Raw genomic sequence first — 23097 nt, 5'->3', positions numbered from 1 at the left:
ATGCCCTCCAGAGCAGAGATAACCCATTTCGGTGCAGGCCCAGCCGCTCTGCCTACCGAGGTAATTGAGAATGCTGCCGCCGCCCTGATCGACTTCCAGGAGACTGGATTGGGAATTGCTGAGCATTCCCATAGGTCGGCCTTGGCTTCGAATATCATCAACGAGGCCAAGGCTGATCTGGCGACATACCTCGATATCCCCGATGATTACGAGGTACTCTTCATGCAGGGCGGCGGATCGGGCCAGTTTGCTGCTACGGCTTACAACTTTGTCGGCGCTTGGGTTGCGCGCAAACAAAAGGAGCTGGGTGGCTCGGGCCCGGAGCTCGAGGCGGCCGTGAAGAATCTCAAGATGGACTACATCATCACCGGTAGCTGGTCGCAGAAGGCGTCAGCTGAAGCTGAGCGACTCTTTGGCGCGGAGCACATCAACGTTGTGGCGGATAGCCGCAAGACGAATAACGGCAAGTATGGAACGATTCCGGATGAGAGCACCTGGAACCTTTCTCAGGATGCCGCTTTCGTTTATTTCTGTGACAACGAGACGGTTGAGGGTGTGGAATTCCCCGAGTTTCCCAAGTCCCTTGAGAATGGACAGATTGTCGTGGCCGACATGAGCTCCAATATTCTTTCAAGGACGATCCCGGTCAACAAATACTCAGCCATCTTCTTTGGCGCTCAGAAGAACCTCGGAATGGCTGGTGTCACTGTGGTGATAATCAACAAGAAGTTCCTACCGCCTACGACATCTCAGCCTCCCGCCATCTTAATGAGACAACTGGGTCTGCCGATTCCTCCTCGCATCTTCGAGTATGAGACTATTGCGAAGAACAATAGTCTCTATAACACACTTAGCATCTTTGAGTAAGTATAAACCCCGTCCTTAAGGAAACACTTAGGCTAATTGTGTTCTGTAGTGTATACCTTGCAGGCCAGGTATTGAAGCGGCTGCTGAAGCAGAGCCCTAAAGTGCAAGGACAGCAAGCCATAGCCGAAAAGAAAGCTGAGCTGATCTACGCAGTTCTCGACGCGCATCCTGAGGTCTATCGCATCACTCCTGATAAGACGGTGCGATCGCGTATGAATATCTGCTTCAGGATCGAAGGTGGCGATGCCGCAGAAGACGTTTTCTTGAAGGAGGCTACTGCCCTTGGACTCACTGGGCTCCGCGGCCACAGGTCGGTTGGCGGTGTGCGTGCTTCTAATTACAACGCCATCCCTCTTGAGGGCGCGGAGAAGCTTGCCAAGTTTATCGAGACCTTTGCGGCGCAACGGAAGACTTCCTGATCAGTGGGCTAGTGCGGGTATTTGAGCTCTTGACCTCCTTGGAGTTCTCACTTCTGAGGAGTATTTGTGTGGATTCGCGGATGGGCGGACATTTCATTCATACTTGTATGCACGCAGAGAGAGTTACAGAAATCTATCCTTCATTGCTTGTGGTCTCCTGAAGAGAGTTTCTTTGTATGGTTCCTGGCCATCTTAACATTCCCCGGGCCTGATCAGAAGAGCTGTGTGCTTTTCGGCCCTTTCTGGGCCTCCTTCGGCGCTGCGATCGTCAGTCGCACAGAGATGATGGCTTCTCCGGAGGCCCTAGGCTCTAGGGTTAGTATTGGATAGTAGAGTCGGCCTGCTGTTGCAAGTCTACTCCAACATGATCCCAATTGACTTTCACCTCAAATACCATACCCAGGATTCGAATAAACCTACCCATTTCCCAAACTGCTGAAAATGAGGAGTGGGTAACTGCATAGGGTCAGCTTTTCCTCAACTATCCTGAACCTAATTCGAGGATGGGAGCACAGAACGGTACTCTGCGGACCTGTATATGGGCATGGAGGAAGACTGTTGAATTATATACTAGATCTACATAGCCCGTTCTACGCATCCAGAGTCTTCAAGGGCCATTAGCGAACTGTATACCTTGGTGTCGTTGCTGGGGTTTCCCAAGTCGACCTTTTCACGCCGGCGATTCAGTCCTGGAGGAAACGACGGAGAATTGTCGTGGGAGAAGGAGAAGACGGAATAAACTAATGCCAGCCCTTATATGTATATATGAAAAAATACCCTCGTCTGCTAGGAGCACCTCGTAGAATGATTCGCCGATATATCAATCTACTCTCCACGGCTTGGACTGTTCTTCCGGTTTTGAGAGCCTTGTCTTAAGATATTAAATGAAAAGAAGTATTAATTATTTGGAACATCCTGATACATTTGGAGTATTACTGTGGAGAACTTCTGAGAATAGTATTATATCATTGGACTATCTAGACCTTGTACCTGGAGGTGATAGTGTTCCTGCGTGGCAGAATCCTGCCCTTATTATAGACAGAGCACAGAATGTCGGAACGCTAATAGGCGGCGTATTTTCATGACTCGTGAATATACGTGACATGTGAAAGCCGTTTACTTCCAAGTGATTTTTATTGGTAGGGATTTCTTTTTCTTCTCTTTTTATTGGGATGGCATTAGAGGCACCCGTAGCGCGTTGCTCGTGCCAGACGCAGACCCTTCGTTGTTTGGGCATTTTGGTGTATGTGGCTACTGCTTTCTGATTCGCTTATGCGTTGGTATAGAGTCGCTACATCCCGATAAATATAAAATAGGAACTAAGACACAATTTGCTGTCCTAAGGTGGTGGATCAGATGACTTGCAGTTAAGCAGGGGAGGCGAGGAGGAAGAGGGCCGTGCAAGCGGAGTCAAGTGACAAGATGAGCGGTTGAGTCCTCGCCCTCTCCAACCAGTCCCATTCCTTCGAAGAGGTCGATCCAGTCCTCGAGTCTTTCTCGAATAAAAACTTCAAGATCCCATGGTTCCGATGAAACACAGTCCCTTTCCCCGTCCCAGAGATACATGTCTGCCTCTACGATCTCATCTGGTTGGCCATCGCGAGAGACTGCGACCGAGACCGCCGTCGGCTTATAGGCCTCGCCTTCGAAGTCATCCAGTTTTTTTCGCTGGGAAGTTGTTTCGAGATCAAGAAGACATCCTTGTACAGATGCGCCCTCTCGTTTGACGGCAGCGGGGTAGTCTCGGTGATGGATAGCGAAGCGTGCGTATCCATCAACCCGGGCAGGGCGTGCGATTTGTGAAATGGAGGCGGTATTGGAAGCGTCGCCAGTTGTTGCCCACGCCAGAAGTGGTTTCGCACATAGGGTGCCATAGACAAATAGAGGTCGTGGTTTTTGCGAACGCGCCAGTTTTGGGGGGCTTTCGCTCTGTTTTGCCATTGTGGTGGAAGAGAAGGAGCGGGCGAGTTGTGAAAGAAGGAAAGAGAACCAGGGAGATTGGCAGGGGGAAGGTGGTTTTATGTAACCTACTGTCCAGGTATATATTGCGGGATTTACCCGCATTCAACAAGCGCACATGGTAGGACCAAACTAGTCTCTCTACCATGTGAAAGGAGGGATGAATCATGAGGCTGATCCCAAACGGAAGGTGAGGCTGAGACGAGACACTTAATGGCACCAAGGCTGTTTGTTCTTTCCCTGGTCTAGCACCCATCATTGTCAGTCTACAGAGAATTTCCACCCACCCCACCGGTCTGAGGACAACGAATACATATGCTCCAATCGCAACAATGATACGCTGAAGAGTATGCCCATCAACGAGGTTTATGCGAGAATCAGGAGCGCTAGTACCATGGAGGGTATTTGTCAGGTAGTCAACTACTGTCCTGAAAGTGGGCTTCCCCCTTTTTGGGGAGGAGGGGCGTGGATGTACTTGCCTTATTCCTTTATCAAAGCTATTACTTCTATTAGATGAGACGAATCTATATGACCGCGCCCCGGTACAGCCCATGTGACATGCTGCTCCTTCTGCTCACCTTTGCTCACCCCAACCACTGCTTTGGGTAATGTCACGCAGCGGCTCATGAATTGCTTTGAATCTAAACGAGTGGGCCCAGAATTGGTCCTGGGGGTGGCCAAAATGAGTTCCTTGGCTGGGCTTAATAGGCTGCACTGCCTTGTCCCTTCGCGCCTTTTCTTGATCCTGCTCCTCCTACGAACTAGAGACATAAAATGACCGTCCCTTCTCGCCCTCTTCCCTCACTCTCCTCAGATATGCTCTCTGTACACTACATTAAGCAGAGTCTCGGTGCCTCGAATTCTCATCTCTTGTGGATGCCCTTTAATACCGCTTCTAACTCGCTCCTATCACCTATACGTACTTTCCCTTAACAGAAGCACCGGGGTAGAAATATAGGCACAGAAGCGAAGAAATGCAGTTTAATAGCCAAAACGAGGACACGTGAGGATTCTGTAATCGGTCAGGCTAAGCGGAGAGAGCTTACGACAGATCGCTTAAGATCAGTCCTCACACAGTCCGCAGGAACGTCAGATTAAAGAGCGAGGCTCACTCGATGGAACTCTTTTCTTTTTTAAAGTCTGCAGCACAATTCAACATCGCAATTCTCATCCATTTACCAGATCTCCTCTATATACCTTAGTCAATCCCTTTTCATAACTTGCTTACTCACAGAGAGCAAAGCCGGAATGTACTCTAATCAAGAGGGCCGTCGTTCGGGCCAACGTCGTCCTCAACCGACACACACGCCACGAGGACGACCACGGCAGCGTCGAGACGGGAAATCCAAAATATCCATGACAGGGGCATGCCATTGCCGTGGCCAACGCTTTCATCTGGAGTCCTGTTGTAGGTTGCTATCGACGTGATCGTGGCCGCCGACGCGGCGGCCTGTTTGGACTCGAGCTAGAGAGCCCGATCCTTGCGTTCGGCGGCCGCTGCCTTTCAAATGCTCCAAGGATATGCCATGGCCTAGATAGTGAATCCATGGTACATGTACCATAAGTAGAACTACAAGCCTAGTCGTATACATACGACCCAGGCATCAATGGAACCACACTTTCGCCCGAGTCACTGTCATCCTTTTCCAGGCCCTCTACGAATTCATAGCAACTCCAGCAATACGCTTCCTGCGGATAGTACCATTTCCGCCTCTCAACCGGGGAGGTTGGAAATGGGCAACCGTCTGCAGCCTGGCTAGCTCGTCCACCCCAAGGTTCCTCTGAGGCGGGCGCCTGCACTCCCAGTCGCCAGTTGCGTATGTCTATCGGAGGCGAATAATAGCATTGGTGGCCAGCTATGCTGTGCGAGGTGCTATCTTGCTCGAAATAAGCGTTTCTTCCATCTTGCGGGGTGTGCTCTGCTCCTTTCCCTTGTCGAGAATTTGTCTCTGTAATGTCGTCTCTATCATCGAGTCCGCTGTCACTAAAGCCTGATGAGGCAGTGCTCCAGGACGAGGTTGAGGCTATATCTCTGAAATAAGTTTCTTTCAGAAATCCGCATACGCATTTCTGAGCGAGGATCATCTCCAGGAGCCTGTCCCACCAGGGTTCTATGTCTGCCCCATGGCACCTCTCCGTGGTGAGCATTCGGCAACAAAGATTTGCATCTTCTTCAAGGAATTGATAATTTGCCGTTCTTCGTGCGAGCAGAGGGGTTTTAGATAGCATAATTAGAGTCCGCAGACTATCCTTCGTCCATCCTTCCAGAGACAGCGGGAGTTGAGCGGAAGCGAGCTCGCCAGCTATAAGTTCTTCGTCTCTGATAGGCGTTCGTTGTAGCAATGCGATCCATTTCCGAAATTCCATGGAGGACGTCATCGCAGAAGAGGTTGGAGTTTCCCCGTCCACCACAAGGTGAATGTTGGCACCTTTTTGGAGCACGTAGTTGACATAGACAGCCGCTTCTTCCTCGTCTTGTTCGTTAATTGTCCTTGCAATGTGGTGCAAAAGGCCTTCCCGGCCATCCGTGAAATTTGCTGCATCCTCGTGTAGAGCTAGGCACATTTTGAATGATTCCATATTCGAACCGCTAGAGGAGAAGATCAGAAGGTTGAGGACATTATTTTGGCAGATGTTTTCTGACATTTCCCGTCGATACTTTCTGAGGAGATGCGGTACGAATGGCTTCGGGTGGAGAGTGGAGTTGTCCTTGTCCGCCGTTCGGCGTACAAGAGCCCAGCCATCGGAATCTTCATCCCAAAAATCAATACAGTCGTCAAAAATGTCGAGGAGCTCGAGACGTCGTTGCGACAAGGAAAAAAGTAATGATATTGGAGTGCTGGAGCCAATCACGTCAGTAGGTCACAAAAAGTAGATGAGCTAATCGTACCTGTTACTTTCATGACCAATATGCGGATACGTGCGGGCTGTCTTGTCAGCTCCTGCCGATATCAGAAATTTGCAGATATCTACTTCCCCGTTGCGCGTGGCGTACTGAAGAATTGTCGTTAACGTGAGGACTGGTTATGTGGAGTACTCGGGAGAATTGCGCGCTTCTAAGCCCTCGTCTGAGTTCGGCATGGGGTCAATACGTACATGGAGTGGCCTCCACCCTTGTGAGTCGGTGTCAACAACAGACGCTTCCCCCCTTGAAAATAATTCGTGAACTCCATCTAGGTTGCCGTCACGACAGAAAGTGAAGATGAGTGCGTCATCTTTCACCAAGCGGATTGGCTCGAACTTGTAATCCCAGCCCTTCAGAGACTTCAGAATTGCAATTTCGATTCCGTATCTAACTCCGCATCTGAGGAGCCAGGGGGAAGGGTGAAACAAGATGGAGTACGACATCTCGCCATGAGGCGCTCGAGAACCCTGCCGAAAGGTACGAATGGATGTTATGACCAGTTTGAACTCAAAAATGAATGTCCCGAACAAGTTGCGTGTGGGAACCCGACAGAGCTGTGTACGGCAGTTTGGAAACGGTCTTATCTGTGTCCCGTCGACAAAAATCGGGTCGACTTGTGCAGACTCGGCGGGGCTGTTGAATGTGTGAAGTGTCGAATTGGGGTGACTAGGGCTGGGATGGACGTATCTCGAGCCTTCTACCTCCGTCTCTAGGGAGTGTCGATAAGTGGTTGTTACATTGCTAAGAGCAATTTTGATATCCTCGCTCTTCTTCAGCTCTTGTAACCCTTGTTCTGCGCCGATGACGAATCCTGTGCGCAAGACGGAATCTGGAATCTCCTTGGCCATTTGTCGGATTGAAGCCCCTAGGGCATCGAAATGGGCACTGATCCCGGACGATTCCTGTCTTATTAATCGGGAAATTTCAGTCACTGTCTCCAGCTGCATTGCCGACATCCTCTGGCTCAGGCTTGCCAATGCCTCCCCGACATCCCGGTGGCTCTGTTCCAGCCGATTTGTGTTATCGAGCAGCTTGGTCATCGTTTGCCTGCTATGCATGGAATTCGCGACCATTCGACGACTAGACATATGTTAACCAGGAAATCAATTCAGCATCATCGAAAGGTCTGCATCAAGGCCTAGCTCCACAAGATAGTATTCATGTCGAAGACTTACTCAAGTGAAGCTTGAAGAGCCACGAGAAGCGTGCTTTTAGCCACCTCAATAGACTGGCGAAACTCCGTGGTTGATTCCTTCTTCCAGGCTGCCTTGATTGCTGTCCACTTTCGTTTTCGCGTTTGCCCTGTCTCAAGAGGCCCGTGAAATTCCACGACAGTCTCACGAAGGCGCATTATGCCCCGCATACAGTTCCCAAGGGCTGCTGTCAAATTCCCATCGATCGACTCATTCTGTGCTTTGAAGGCAATTGAGGTAAGAATGTTGGAGAGCAAATCTAGCTCTCTCGTCATGGTGCAGATTTCATCCGGGGCATCTCTCACGTTCCTCCAGAACGTTCGGAGTTCTTGAGCTGTGTCGGCAAGTTGGAGTGCTAGAGAAACCACAGCAATGCCTGCTAAGCCGTTATGATGTGACGCACGCAAAGGGCGAACATCCTATGACACTTACCGCTAGCTGCAACAGATATACCCTCCATTTCCAAGATGTATTTTTGGCCTACGATATACTAGCGCTGGCAAAAGTTTGGTTTACGGGAGTCATGGAGATGCATATGAGAGACGGAAGGGGGATGTGTTAAAAGACAATCACAGAAGCAGAAGAATTTGGTGATCATGTCAAGTTTGAGACCACGAGAGCGCCTTAAAAGAGGGTGCGCTGTGGCCTGTGCGCCCTGCAGATGCCAACAGGATGAGCAAGAACGCCTAGTCACGGTTATTTATCAATTTCGGGCAACACAGCCACGGCCACAGCCCCTCACTCCCTCCATTGTGCAGTGCTCCGTAGCATGCGAAACAGCCTCGTGTTCGATGGAAGTAAAGATTATGACAGAAGCAAAATATCCCTGGATGATTTTGGACTTGTCTTTCCAATGGATCATCGCATCAAAGATTGCGTATACACATAACGAAAATGGTTCGTCTTGTTACCATCGCCTCCTCATGCCGTCAGAAGAGAGTCCCGGACGGGCGGGTGTTTGACTTCCGCTCCATGTCTGCAGTAGTCAACCACGTCCAGGTCCACTCCTGCTTGGAGGCTTATTGCATGCGAAAGCTAAAGGATCCAGTTTCGAATTTTGCGGTTTCTGCTTTCCGCGTGAGATTCGTGACGTTCCCGTTCTCTCAAAGGAACTTAACCCGCGAGACTTCTATCCGCGCCTACTGCTACTATAATGGCCAGCTCTCAAATTGCTCGTCTCTATCACGATGATGTCTGGCTGTCTTGGCTGGATGGGTTTCGAGGTGGGATGCCCATCTTCTCCCCATCTCCCTCTCTGCCTAGCTTGTACATCAGCCACTCTCACCATTCTCTACTTTAACTACTCCTGATCCGTTACCTGAATTCATTCCCCAGATTGCATCGGGGATTAGTTGACGGTGTACCGAAGGATTATTGTCTAGAATCTAGGTAAAACCATTCTCACATCTATACCGATCATTTTTAATGTCCAAATAGTTCAGCGGTTATCATTTGTGTGCAGTGGCGGCTAACGTTCCGTGCCAGCACTGTTTCGAGTTACTATGTCTAACAACGAACAAGTAGGACAGACAGTGTTATCCAAACCCAGCACACACTACCCCCTACCCTCCCCGGAAGAGAACATCAAAGCCGTGTTACAGGCTTAGTTCCACCCGCACTGTCGGCAGCTGAGAGCGTCATTGAGTCGTCATTTGAAACAGCAGCATCCTCAACTACTTTCCCTTCTGGAATCAAGCTATTACCTGCCCCCCCCCCCCCCCCCCCGGGCGGCGCCATTATCGAGTATATGCGCAGCTGCCCTAGATAACATAGCTAGCACACTTCCTCCTAGTATCGTCTTTATCCACAGCTTAACTAGCGACTGAGAGAAGACCTAGACTACTAGCGACACATGCGAGCCATGGCCTAAGACCCTTCTCCTGTCCAAACTCCTGACCGCACGCATTCTCACATACAGATACGATGCATCCATAGCGGACTGGTATCACGGGGTCAAATAGCTAACCACGCCTGGAATCCACTGACCTCTCTTGGTCGTACCGAGAGGATGATGATACGGTAGGTGCTAGCAGCTGTGTAGAACTGGCGATGATACTGACGCGGGTAGAATGAGCGGCCGATGATATTTGTCTGCCACTGCCTGGGAGGCCTAGTTTGCGAGAGTGTATGTTTGCTCTTGTATACTGAGCTACAGCCCCCAGGCTAATACCTGCTGTAGGCCTTATTCACATCGAGGCAGCAAACAGAACCCGGACCTCCAGAACATCCTCCACTCGTCGTTGACTCATGCCAGCGCTCCTTCTGTATTGCTTTTGCATTCCTTTCTAGCGAGATGCAAGAGGATTTCTCATGGGCCTTACAACATCGCCGTTGGAGGTGAAGCACGGGAGTCAGCGTCTGGAGGTTGAATGCCCCGTTAGGCTCCTTAAGAAGGGTCTCCAACACCCAGGACACGAGCTTGTAGGGCCAGGTCTTGACAGCACAATCCTGGAGCACGGCAGCCACGGCGTGGTCGTCTCTCTGACGCAGCCTGCGGAGCATTGTAGTTAAGTTGGACTGATGATATCTACATGGCAGAGCCAGTGGCTTAAGAATGTCAACAGTGCAAATTTTTTCAAGGGCTATTAGAGAAGCTCAATGCGCCACGTCTGGCCATCGATTGGACCGTTGAAGGGTCGCAAAGGGGCATACCGCAGGTTCTACTCCATGTATTCGGAAACTGATATCACGAAGCATCGTCTGTATAGCAGTGACTAAGGCTACTCTAAGTCAAGTTTATCTATCTCAGGCATACCCTCAACCCGGCCTTTAATTGTATACACCCAGCCCCGCTCCTTAAGAGCCTGCGCCAATGTCTTTCCATCCCCAGCATCTGAGTCCAGCGTAAACAGGCCCTCCTCCAGAAGTGTAGGCAAGCACCCATACGCGCGATCTTCATCTTCAAGAGCAATCTGGAGAAGGGAGCGCCCCTCCTCGTCCCTCGTGCAGACATCCGCGCCCGCTTCGACCAACATCCTGAGCGTCTTCATATCCCCCCTTTCCACACAACAAGAGAGCGGCGTCCGTCCCTCCACCGTCCGAGAATTCAGATCCATACCCGACTCCAGCAGCGCTTCCATAAAGTCCATGTCTCGTTCATTCAGAATCGCAACATGGAGCGCTGTCTTGTTATCCTCAAACATTCCAAGCTCGGTATTCGGGCCAAGCTCGAACATCGCCCTCAGCGCCGGGATACACCATGAATCCGGTGCCGGCTTGCCATTCATCATCATGAGATGCAGCGGAGTGCACCCTTCCTCATCTTGCGCGTTGATATCGGCCCCATTCTCAACTAGGATTCGAATGGCAGTGACATGACCTTCTTGCGCTGCGAAGTGCAGCGGTGTCCGCTCCTCCCATTCCCGCGCGTTCACATCTGATCCCTTTTGAATCAGGAAGCGAATGATCTTCGCGCAACCTCCGACCGCGGCCCAATGAAGTGCCGTGCGCTTGTCGTAACGGCTGGTAGCATGGATGTCCGCGCCGTGCTTTACCAGAAGGAACGTACTTGGTGCATTTCGCGCCATCGCATTGCCATGCAGGAGGGACATGTCTTGTCCATATTTGACCTGGTCAAGGGCATCGAGATTGGCACCGTGCTTTACAAATTGGCCGATGACTGCATCGCGGATAGCGATCTCCTCAGTCACCGGCATTGGCAGACCATCCGGCGTAGTTAGCTGAGAAGGGTGGTTATATTCTTCTAGATCCTCCTCCATTTCGGCGAAGAAGCGTCCTATGGGATGTTTTGTTTCCAAAGGAGTAAGCTGCGCCTTGAGACCTGAGCATTTGCCATATTTGATGTTGCGTTGGTAGAGGAGGGGCATGACCAGAGTGTGAACATGGCGATTTGTGCGGCTGAACCGGGAGAGTTGTGTATAGCTTTCTAGACAGTTTGCGATGGAAATGATGAGTTCGTTGGGGAGATCGAGCAGGTTCATAGTGTGCCTGGTGTTTTTGCAAGGAGCTGGTTGGGTTTGATCACTCCTCTTTAAGACATATAAGAATGAGGAGGGAGGTGGGATTTGAGGCTAAAGGATGAATCATTCCAGTCAAGAGATTCTCGTGAGTTTTATATAATACCCTCCAGTGGGAGCACATTATCAGAAAATGCTGGTTAGGCCATGGCGGCAATGCATAAACGTAGAACAACTAGAGAGACTATTGATAGAGGGATAACCAAATTCAAGCGGACAGGGTAGCAATTTTCGGGCAGGAATAACCTAGTGTGGAGCCGGGACATTTCTGTGGGGGAAAGCTCGATTTTGGAAGCGGGAAGTGGAAATACCTGTATTTATAGTTGTACGCTGCAGAGCCCCGCTAGGGCCGCTGGGCTTGGGCGTGAAAGGTTACTAGCAGCAAGCCGTCTCCAATGATCTGTTTCAGCCAGCTGGCTGCCACTGTTTATGCAGACACAACCAATTACATTTGATGCATCGTCTCCACCCGGAACCAAGGATTGAACAACTTGTATCTTGAAATTAGGCAGCAAGGCGGAAGGCGCACGGGGAGGAGCTCCACTCATCACTACCGAGAACAACCCTTCCTTCCTGAGCAGGTGTGGAGACATCATGGATTCCTTCAGTGGGGGCATAGCTGCAGCTCAACTAGTCGGCCTACTCTCAGGCGTCGCGACTGCTACACAAAAGTTCTATAATGATTACAAAGGCGCGATCAGCAGCTACCCTACTCTGATGCGACAAGTAGAGAATACAGAGAAGGTAGCGACCAAATCCCTCATTTCTCCCTCCAAGTAGCTGACTCATTGAAACAAGACGATTACATTCGCCGCTTTAACCTATGCCGATGTCATCAAACGATGCCCGGACACGGTGCTGAACCAGATTTTAGACGGGGAGCAAATTAGATCACTACTAGAAGATTGCGGATCGCAAGTCAAGAAAGCAGGCGAAATCCTCCAGAGATGTAAGGTGAACAAAACCCATGGGAGGATTATGTTCGCCCTGAAGAAGGAGAATGTGCAGAATATCCTGCTTGACCTCAACCCAGTTGCGGTGTGGATGTCTGTGAACTTGAGCTGTGTTCTGGTTAGGCTGGTTGAGTGGCAGCTTCAGAATCCACCAACCCCCGAGTTGAAGGGCCTGGCGCAGATTCGTGCTGTTACAAGGGAGCACCTCGGGCGTGCGCAGGAAGCCGCATCCCAGTTGATGGCTGCAAGCAATCTGAGAGGACAGGAGGTTAGGCTACCAAAACCTGGGTCTTCCAGTCCTGCCGGTTCTGCCGGAGCAAACCAGCCAGCTAGGAAGCGGAGACTGACCGCTCCAAGCTGGCTCCTTCAAAGGTCAGTGTTAAAGGCGCGGCAGGTCAGATTGAGGGTGCTGGCCAATGCCTCAACAAAGGATAGGCAGCGGCATGTCACACCTTGCACCTCATCCATCTGCCATGCCCGAATCTCCTCAGAGGACCAGCCTGATCAAGTATTGGCGAGTTTAGAGCAACAGGCAACTCCCACGGGCAGTTTTGATGAGCTTGCTTCATCACCGGTTTTACCTCTAGTGGATCTATCTGATACCTGGGAGCAGGCCGCCCCACCACAGCCCTCAGTTACAACTAGGGCCTCAACACCTCCAGCAGCACGTCAGCCCGACAATAGCCTAGATAGAGAACGCAGTCCAGATCCTTCCCAGCGGAACTCTATTGACTGTGGAACAGCTATCGCATCCGAGTTCCGGCCATCCGCGAAAGCTCACTTAGAATTGCCTGCTACTAGCAGCCTTTCGAGCGCCCCTCTCTCTTTCAAGGGAGATCCTGAGAACAACGCGGAAGTTCAGGGCCACAACCCCATAGACCTACTTGATGCGGTTACGAAGATGGTCTTAGAGCGACAATCTCGGATGGCAAACGATGGATCAAGCTCCCAGATAAGCCGGGTAGTTGTTTCAGCGAGTACAAGTATCTCTATCATTAGACTACTCAATGCTCCTTGGGGATTTCTCTTCTTCCAGCGGCCGGATGACTGGATTCAACTTGCCTTAATTCCCGCTAGGGGTGATAGAAGTGCCATCCTTCTTGATCCCGTCATTCAGGTAGAGGCTAACTCTCTTATACGGTGCGACTTAGCCCATGCCTCTAATGGAATGTTAATATTGAGACTTTTCATATTCGCCAGGGGTGGTGAAGGGTATTGTGGTGTCACCGAATGCCGACTGGATTTTCGAAAAGCGCGAGAGGAGCGCCGCTGGACCACGCAGAGGACAGAACTACGGATGGACATAACCTCGGCACCTCCAACTGAGGGAAACCTTGTGGTCTGGGAAACAGGGAACACTAGATTTGCCTTTATCTCTTCGTCTGGGAAACTTGAAGGCATTCGCACGTGCAGGCGCTTAAGCGGCCACTGGGATCTTCTACCACACCCCTTTGAGATCCCCCTCCAGCCAGGTGATCAAGTTTGCTACACTGAGCAAGAGAACTCGATGCGAGTATACAAGTTCAACCAAGCCGGAATAACGCGATACCAGGTGCGAGGCTTCAGTAGCTGGTGTGACTTCCAGCCTGAAAACCTACATGATTTACCTGTAGATATCAGCGAGAGGGAGATAAACTTACATGGGCATCTTCTCGGACCATCTCCGGGCTCATGTCAGCTAGTATTCAGTCCGGATAAGATTGGACCAGCAGTTGGCATGTTCTGTCAAACGGTCGAAGACATGATTTATTACTTCAGAGGACACCCGTGGTACGACAACCTTCACTCCCCGCAGATGATCAGCCCTGTAAAACCTGGCTCGATATTTGTGTTGGATGAGTCCACGCTATTCTTCATTTCCCCCGAAAACGAGATAAAAGGAGTCCACTTCTCAGTAGACAACTCCGGAAATATTACAGTCGGGGCCCCTTACTCGGTATTTTACGAGGACTATTTCGCGGCAACGTTGGATGGCCTTTCACTAAGCGGTCCACTTGATGACTATCTACAGCGTTCACTGGTCTTCCGGTCTCGCCTTTCGGACTATACATCGATTAGTCCAATGTCCTCAACGGTGCCTAGCGGAAGCCCGAGTAGTAGGCCACACCGAAGCGCACAAGCTCGAAGTCTCGGGTCCTCAGATGTCTCACCCGAAATATTGGACTGAAATAGCCAGTGCTGGGAAGTAAAGTCTAGGGTTTGCCTAGCTCTCTATATCCTTCACTAGAGTGGCCAGCAAGCTTTTACCTAGATATCCCTGTTTACATCAACGCTTCAGCGTGCTCACGGGAGCCATCATGGAGGCACGCGGCACGAGCAAATCGACCACGCATTTGGTCTCTTTCTACCCTAAAGCCCCAGCTCTCCTCGATCGGGCACTTACTATGGGTTTACAGTAGATTTGTTTTTCCGTTGGATCATCGCATCAAGACAGAAACCGCATGATTCGACCTTGTAACCTTTAGCTTTTGAATACAACAAGCTTTCGAGCAGGAGTGGGCCTGGACGTGGTTGGCTACTACAGAGATGAGGCGGACGTCAAGCATCTGCTCGTCAGGGACCCTCTTCAGACCGCATGGGGAGACGATGGTAACAAGACCAATTTCGTTATGTATATATTTTCCGCGTGAGATTCGTGGGGTTCCCATTGTCCCAAAGGATCTTGACCCGTGATGCTTCTATCTGCGCCCACTGCTATTAAAATGCCCGTCCCTCTCATACTAGTTTGGCTGTCTTGGCTGGGAGGGCTTCGAGGAGGGACGCATCGAATCCCCCCAGTCGCTTCTCGAAGGAGACTTGGCACAACGAGTTATAATAGGCTATTATTCAGTCTGACGTGAGCTGTATATATTTGCGTCAAGGATAGAAATGAGGACGTCGATGACGTACCTGGCCTCACCCCGTAACTGCTCACAGGAACGCCGAGCGGAGAATGATATGGACACAAATCGACAAAGCTTACCGGCCAGAACATGTATCGTCCTGTTAATCGGAATTTTGGTACTCGAGGACGCCCGCGTTCTTCACAGACAGTTAATACTTGCAGAATTATTCTGTCTGCGTCAGCAACATGGAAGGGAGTGATTATCGGATTGCCAGGCAGCCGAGCTCAAATGCTGTGACACGGATGACGAGAACTTTATGCCAAACTTGAAGAATTCTCTTTCAACCCTGGCATGAATATGGTATGGCCTAGTGACTTTCGGTATCGGTGAACTTGGGACTGTCCATTGTCTCCAATTTTGTATAATTGCACCCATAACCTCCCGGGCTTTCAGACAATATATCGGCAACTACAACGCAAACAGCTTGAGGTCCAATGGGACTTTCTGAAGAGTAGAGCTAGTATTCGACATCATCGACACCCCGCACATCATTGAGTGGCGTTATTATCTGGGGCCGGCGAAGTAGTCGCCGACCCCAACCTAGAAATATTCAACACTTGGCTCACGCACGTCACAGATGGATGCGCGAGGCAGCAGACGGTCTGAATCCAGACGAAGCAAGTGCTCGAACCAGTCGGCCATGCACCAGCTTTCATGAGGATGACAACTCTCCTTACCTCTATCTATATTTTACTGGTAGAAAATGTTTTAAAGGAGTCTAAGGAGGCTCGCCTAGGCGCTGGGACAGTCGGCCGACTCTCAACTCTACCTTCTTCTCGGTGAGCGTACGAGGAGTGCCGTCTGGTACTGGTTGCCCAATCGCCTCTCTACCTAACACGTGTACACCAGCCGCTCTCGCCATTCTCTCCTTTAACTCTTCCCGATCCGTTACCCGAATTCAATCCCCAGAATGCATCGGCCGCGGAGGGAAGGAAAATCCCTAGGTCAAAGCGCTGCGGAAAAGGCACGTGACAAACCGTTAATCCTTAAATTGCCTGTCTCGCCAAATCATTCACCCGACATTCCTAACGAAGGTGCATCACTCTCGATCCTGCTCGAAGTTCTGTTCAATTGGGCCAAAGGCATGAACTCACCCACCAACCCGGTCCCGGACCCCCCCTACGTGGCCGATTCTGTAATCCATACCGTTGGTGAGAGCATTGCGACGCGGTTGGAGGAGGTGGTCAGGAGTCGGGAAGACGCAACTCCTGATTTCGCATGCCCAGACGACGCCGACGAGGGCAGTCAATGGAGATGCGAAACCTTGCGCAACCACTTCAAACCCGCTGAAGCTGATAGGCACCGGATGCAGATTTCTCAGAGCAAATATTGGGAGACCGAGTATCTCTACTACGACAATGCTCTGAGAGAGAAGTTATCAGAGAAAGTCAACTCGGCGCACAGTGCGGACTACGATTCTTTGGCAGATCACTGGCGGGCTCTGGCGCGATTGTACCAGAACCTACTAAGACTCAGCGGGCTATCGACAACCGAGATTAAAGAACTGCGGCTCTCGATTAAGGATCAGAAGTACTGGGAATACGAGGCCGATATTTATCAACAAGCAATTAGAGCCCAAGAGTACAAGCTGAGAGATGCGCTTTTAAAACGCGACGAAAGACGGCGCCGGCGGTTGGCGCGAGCTACAGAACCTGCGAAGCGAACGCAACCGACGGACAAGCAGGGACCTCCAGACGGCGGGGTAGCGAGCAGGACCAGGTCTCGCATGAGGGCTTCTGCTGGCGCTGGGGTCGGGAAAAGCAGGCCACGCAGATCGAGAGCTGGCCGCTAACACGACTCATCCGTTCGTGAACATGGGATAGGCAGCAACCCCGCCTCTCCCTGACCAGCGAATGAAGCCGGATCTTGCCCTCCCCCCTCCCTTTCCCCGTCAATCACGCAGACTTCAGTCTCCCGGTGTGCTTCTTCTCCCCGAAAACCATACCCAACACAACATCCTCCTTATCGTTCTTTCCATCCTTGGAATGTCGACCACAAAGGCCCTCGACCTCTCCAGTGTTGTACTGATTCTGGGTTCTTTTGTTGGTGTCGACAATATTCTAAAACTATCTGATAACTCAAGATATGAGTTTCTCCCTCGTGATGAAGATACCGATGAATCCTGGAAGGGTGGCCAGGCAGGCGAACAGATGCCGAGGCCTCCTTTCCTTTGTCTGAGAATCGGAGAGCATTTATTTGATCCCCAGGGCTGGGTATTGGGCTCTCATGACGACTCCGATCAGTGCGACCTCCAGCTTGCCGAGAACAACCAAACGGGGATCAGCAGACGGTCTATCAGACTCGACATCAGTCCAGTGACGCATTATCCGAGAGTAACGGCATTGACCGATAAACGGATCAGCATAGAGCTTGGCAACCGCAGCTTCCGGTGCAGGCCCGACGAGCCCATAGAGCTACTCTGTCCAGCGACCGTCGATCTCGGGGCGGTTAGCTTTCGAGCTTGGGCCCCAGAGCGAACAGCCGCTGAAGCCAGGGAGTATGGAAAGTTAGCTAGGGCCTTCAGTCAGGACATCCTATCAGCCTTACCAAAATACATACCTTCCATCAAAAGCCATCCAGAGACCGAACCACACAACGTTCGCTACGGGAGAAATGGCGCCGTGTATGTCGGTGGGTGGAGAGTCGAAAGCAAGGGGATGCATGCGTCGGTAATGATGGTTAAAGATCGGAAGACGGGTAGAACCTTCGGGGCGAAGGAGCCATATTATAGAACTACCGACAACCCTGACATTGCGAGGAAACGGTTCGAGACGCTTCAAAAGGAATATAAATACATCATGCAACTCGACCATGTGAGTCGGATAACACGCTCCCATTATAGACGGGCCGACCGAGTACTGACGGCCTATTTTCACCAGCCGCATATTGTGAAAGCCTATGACCTCGTCGTCGCCGAGGATGTCACACTGCCGCCATGGATGATCGTTGAATACATACCGCTGAACCTCCGTGATGCCATGCCAAACCTAGATGAGTGCGACAGGCTGACAGTGATGACCCATCTCTCCAGCGCACTACACTACATGCACGGACGCGGCATCACCCATCGGGATGTCAAACCCGATAATGCGCTTGTTCAAAGGGACGACCACGGACTGACTGTCAAACTCGCCGACTTTGGTACCTCGAAGCATAACGAATCTGGCAAAATGGATACCTTCACTGGAACCGAGATCTACATGGCCCCTGAGCTATTCGAAACCCCTCGAAACTACACGAACAAGATCGATCTATGGGCGCTCGGTCTCGTCGGCATGCATCTGTTCACCTCTTGGAGCCCTTCTCGGGATAGCAGGTCCGACGGAAATGACTTCGGGCCCTGGATGCGCGGTGTAATTATTCCACACATGTCAGAGGCGCCGCAGCAATTCCGCCCTTTTCTAAAGGGATTGCTATACAGGGAGCCCAAAAGGAGATGGACTGCTTGGAAGTGTCTGAAGTGGCTATGGGGAAACATCCATCTCGATAATCCTCTCGACGAACACTTGGGGGGAAGGGAAGGGTTAGCTGCCGACCTTGAGAAGCGCTCTGCGGCGACATTAGGCGGCTCACATGAGAATGACTCTACGGCGAGACGTCGGCGCAGCCCGAATCCGTCACTCTCAACAACCCGCGCACGAACAGCCCACCTCACTAGCCAGGGTCCTGAGGAGGGCAGTCCCCTTCCAGACGGACTGTTTCTTGGAACTTCAATACCTGAACTCGTCTCGCCAGCACTGACGCCCCACGCTGATGACGCCGCTTCTGAGAGTAACGATGGAGGGGATGCCGATTCTACAGAGGAGGGCAACGTTAGTCTAGAGGATGACTGGGGCGGGGATTCTGGCGAATTTGGAAACATGGCTGCGTAAACTACAACATGTCGATCGGCAGAGCACTCTAATTAAGTCTTTCATCTTATATAATACGTCGTGAGGCTATTTTTAGGACAGAAGGGTTTGCAGAATCAGACCCGAGTAATCAATACATATGATGCGTTGCTTGATCGCGTCTTGGAGATGTCAGCTTAGGTATTGCGCGGTCTTAGAGCTCTGTAAGTATGGGAGCTACCGCAGCGGGGATTGGTTGACGGTGTGTTCTTGTCTAGAATCTAGATAAAATCATTCTCACATCTATACCAATCATTTTTCAATGTCCAAATAGTTCAGCGGTTATCATTTCTGCGCAGTGGCGGCTAACGTTCCGTGCCAGCACTGCCTCGAGTTATTATGTCTAACAACGAACAAGTAGGACAGTGTTACCCAAACCAAGACACACGCCCATGCATGCAAACACACACTACCCCCTACCCTCCCCGGAATAGAACATCAAGCCGTGTGACAGTCTTAGTTCCACCCGCACTGTCGGCAGCTGATAGCGTCATTGAAAGGGTAGTCCAGATAGGCGTATTCCACCCGTCCAGCGAGAACAATGCCGACGCCGTAGCATGCGCTATTGCCGTCCCAGTCCGTCCACTACAGGTGCCATTTGATAGGCAAGTCAGCAAGGATCAAACAACCAAGTGGACCAGCAGGGAAACTGGCCATCGTTCGCGAAAGAAACCTACGTAAGTGCACTTCTTATCATAGTCGAAGTTCTGGATACTGGAAATACGATTGTTCCACTAATGGTTTTTGTTACGCGTCTAGTTAGCCTCCAAAGTCCCAGGACTGAGCATCACCAAGCTGTATTAGGGAATTATCGGAAGAACCTTACCTCGTCGCCGATATAGTAACCCTTGTTATCGATGTTGGCGCGATGGTAGAAGCCGGCGCCCTGGAAGGCCCAATTTTCAAAGTATGCGCCGAAGGCCGGGACCTGGCGGCTCTCGAGACTGGCGGGCTCAGCAGGCCCATCTCGTTTGAACAGTTCGGACTGTTGACATTGTCAGCTTTCTCTGGCATGACATATAGGGGGCAAGTGAGGAACTTTGGGAGATCTCACCAAGGCTCTGGCCTCCTCCAGAGTACGAGAAACAAACGTGACGTTCCCCTGGGGTTCAGTCGGGGCGCTGGCAACTCTCCCGATGGAAGCAAGGGCCAACAAAGCGGCCGCGGTAGTAAAGATTTGAACCATTTTTCTTTCTTTATGTCGTTGGGAGCGTTTGGTTAAAAAACTTGGGGAGTAGGTGACTGGTGATGGAGGGAAGTTTTAACAGAGGAGTTGAGGGCGAGGAAGGCGGCGCTTTATACCCACTCGCTGCCCCAGGCTGGCGATATGATCCCAACTCAACGTCGCCTCTGGAAATAAATCAACCGTTCACGATGCATCATCTTGTCCCTTTGATGGCCAATCATCCGGCCTCGGAAAGCTCCCACGTATAGGATTCGAATTTCGAACGCTGGCTCTCGGCAACACTGTAAGCTGATGGTAACAATGACAACGGTAAGCCCAGAACTAAAATGAGAGACGCAGTCTTGCGGACGAATGAATCCATGTTCTGGCAGCGTTGGCTGTTGCAATGGGGTTCGGGGGCTTCAGCTCGTCGACTGCGCTGATCGGCCCGCTTGCGTTTATCCCGGAACGGAGTGGCCGGCCGAGAAATCAGTGTAAGATTTTGGGTCCAGGGGAAGCTGGCCCTCGAGTTGCATTGGAGAATGAGACGGCGTCCTTGATTGGCTCAATGCTCTATCGTATCCAGAGAACCAATAGATTCACGAGTGTAAATCAGCCCCTGCGCCATAAGCTGCAGTTTTCAAGTCTTGGGAGAAAAATATACAAAGTAAACCCGTCGCTGCCACCCTCGCCCTACGAGCCAATGCGTTCATTATGCATTTTTGCGGTGAGGGAGCCAGGCCCATGCCCATCGCCCCATCCCTCTTTTCCTAAGCCACTCCATTTATCTGCTGTTGTTTTCTGGTCTATCCTGCCCATTCCCCATTGAGAAATCAATATGCCTCCGAACCATGACCAGACCGGCTCATGCCCGCCCATGAAATCGATGAGCCTACCCCTCTTACGTCCTAGAGTCCTCCTGGCGCCCCACGTTAACGCCCTGGACCGCCAGGTCGAGACTAAGACGCACAAGAGGACCCGGGCTAGCAAGCCAAAGAGTCGATCCGGATGTTTGACGTGCAAAGCGCGCAAGGTCAAATGCGATGAGACAAAGCCCACATGTACACGTTGTGCAGCGATTCAAAAGCAGTGTAGCTGGCCCGTCCATTGTCCCCGGCCTGCCCACCCTCGGAAATCCAAGGTCGAAGCGGCCCATCGCCCACTTTATTATCTTTTACCACGGCCGAGCCCTGTCCCGCCTACCGTTGTCGCTTCGGGCTCCGATACTGGAGGAGCTGGTCCAGATTGGTCCAAAACCCAGTTGCCACGGCCCTTGACCGGCCTACCTTCGCTCAACGGCACGGAAGCCGTCTATTTCAGTATCTTCCGCTATCAAGTTGCCCCCGAACTCTCTGGGTACTGCGACACCGAGCTGTGGTCTCAAGTGGTATCGGAAGGACTTCAAGATAGCTGCGTCCGTGAATCAATCTTAGCCGTTGGAGCGCTAGCCAAAGCCATTTTCTGGGAGGGCACCACCACTACGCCACAAAGGCACACCCTCTCCGCTACCAGACCACCCCCGTCAGTGCTAAGCCCGTGGTCGGCCCAGAACATCGCCAATGAACATCACCGCGCCTCTCTCGTCCACCATCTCAATGCCATCTCAGCTTTCCGAGTGTCCCTCGGCGGTGATGGTAGTGAAGACCCGAGCCGCCACAGAAAGATATTCGCCATGACTTTGCTTCTCATCGTATATGAGATGCTTCAGGGAAACCTCAGTGCAGCCGATAACCTTGTCAGCTGCGGCATCGGCACACTGCAGCGCTCCATCACGTTATTTTCCGGTGCCGAGTTGGCGACGCACGGGCTAGAGGACGTAGAATACGTGCTACCCCAGCTCGCCGTCATGGGCCTATTTACACACCAGCTGAAGTCCACATGGTCGTACGTGCGCCACCTTCGCGTTGAGCCCGAGTTCAGGTTCCCTCGTCCCACGATCGATCCCATTTCGAAGGCTGTCGCGTATTGGGGCCGATTTTACACGCTCGCCGTGACGTCGCTTTGCCTCACAACCTACGACAACAATTTTTGCCCTTTCGAGGTGTCGGTGAGGCGAGCAAAATTCCTATCTTGTCTGTGCCGCTGGAAATCCGTTCTTGAGGGCTATCTTGACGATCCTAAGACAAGCGCTGCGGGAAGCCGCACACTGCGGCTCCTTTTGCTTCACTGGCAGGTGATCTGGATCATGGTCAGCTGCTGTCTCGATCCGACGGGCGTCGAGCTTGACGGGTTTACGGCACAGTTTCGTGATCTCCTTGACTGCTGCATCGAATTCGTCGATCAGGAGATGACTGGCAAAGCCCCGGCTCTGATGATGCTTGGTGAGGGAGTCCTTATGCCTCTCCTGTGCGTCGTGACGTGTTGCCGAGACCACGACTTGCGTATGACCGCAGCGGCTGTTGCGTATAGCTTGCCGTGGCGGGAGGGCACGTGGGATACCAAAGTGGTGTTGCTAGGTCAGCTCGGAGCCGTCATGATGGAGGAGAAGGGAAGAGGCCCCGATGGATTCATTCCTCCTGAGTCGAGATGGTATTGGAGGGGTGGAGATGCTCGTCTCGGAAGTCGATGCATGACGTCAACCTATCTACGACAGGTACCCGATGAGGCCGGGGAACCTGTAATGAAATCGTTAAGTATAAAGCTTGATCGATGGCCGGATATATGTCGAGCGGTTGGATGTGGGACGGATCATACTGCATCCCGACGAAGACGGCTCGGGAGACCCATAGAGGGACCAATATCCTCCGTGACGCTAGAGGTGCCGTGCCTGGGAGTTTTAGAAGAAGACTATGTTTGGAGTTAAATTCGTCGGCTGTAATGTGGTAATTCGTGTGGACAAGGACGAGAGAGTTGGTGCTGGCGGTATAGACTTGGGAGCCTTTGT

General features: G+C 51.6%; 5 protein-coding genes across 5 annotated transcripts; 3 read left to right on the top strand and 2 right to left on the bottom strand.

Annotated features, from left to right (window-relative positions):
* Window positions 1-1286, top strand: SAPIO_CDS4483 (Phosphoserine aminotransferase; the record flags this gene model as incomplete). The annotated part of the gene is made up of 2 exons (XM_016787017.1): window positions 1-863; window positions 917-1286. The coding sequence occupies 2 exons, from the start codon at window positions 1-3 to the stop codon at window positions 1284-1286; spliced, it is 1233 nt and encodes a 410-aa protein (XP_016643362.1).
* Window positions 1287-9296: 8010 nt separating this feature from the next.
* On the bottom strand, window positions 9297-11170 carry SAPIO_CDS4482 (uncharacterized protein; the record flags this gene model as incomplete). The annotated part of the gene is made up of 3 exons (XM_016787016.1): window positions 9297-9453; window positions 9514-9834; window positions 10125-11170. 3 exons carry the CDS (start codon window positions 11168-11170, stop codon window positions 9297-9299), a joined length of 1524 nt encoding a protein of 507 aa, XP_016643361.1.
* Window positions 11171-16242: 5072 nt separating this feature from the next.
* SAPIO_CDS4481 (uncharacterized protein) lies at window positions 16243-19030 on the top strand (the record flags this gene model as incomplete). Its single annotated transcript, XM_016787015.1, has 3 exons — window positions 16243-16908; window positions 17009-17971; window positions 18038-19030. The coding sequence occupies 3 exons, from the start codon at window positions 16243-16245 to the stop codon at window positions 19028-19030; spliced, it is 2622 nt and encodes an 873-aa protein (XP_016643360.1).
* Window positions 19031-19504: 474 nt separating this feature from the next.
* Window positions 19505-20234, bottom strand: SAPIO_CDS4480 (uncharacterized protein; the record flags this gene model as incomplete). The annotated part of the gene is made up of 4 exons (XM_016787014.1): window positions 19505-19633; window positions 19726-19782; window positions 19875-20033; window positions 20103-20234. The coding sequence occupies 4 exons, from the start codon at window positions 20232-20234 to the stop codon at window positions 19505-19507; spliced, it is 477 nt and encodes a 158-aa protein (XP_016643359.1).
* Window positions 20235-21051: 817 nt separating this feature from the next.
* Window positions 21052-22834, top strand: SAPIO_CDS4479 (uncharacterized protein; the record flags this gene model as incomplete). The annotated part of the gene is made up of 2 exons (XM_016787013.1): window positions 21052-22742; window positions 22807-22834. The coding sequence occupies 2 exons, from the start codon at window positions 21052-21054 to the stop codon at window positions 22832-22834; spliced, it is 1719 nt and encodes a 572-aa protein (XP_016643358.1).
* Window positions 22835-23097: the final 263 nt, after the last annotated feature.

This window comes from Scedosporium apiospermum (assembly GCF_000732125.1).
Source record: "Scedosporium apiospermum strain IHEM 14462 chromosome Unknown SEQ_SAPIO_0092, whole genome shotgun sequence".
In the NCBI taxonomy this organism is placed as follows: Eukaryota; Fungi; Ascomycota; class Sordariomycetes; order Microascales; family Microascaceae; genus Scedosporium; species Scedosporium apiospermum.
This window is presented reverse-complemented; position numbering and strand designations above follow the sequence as displayed.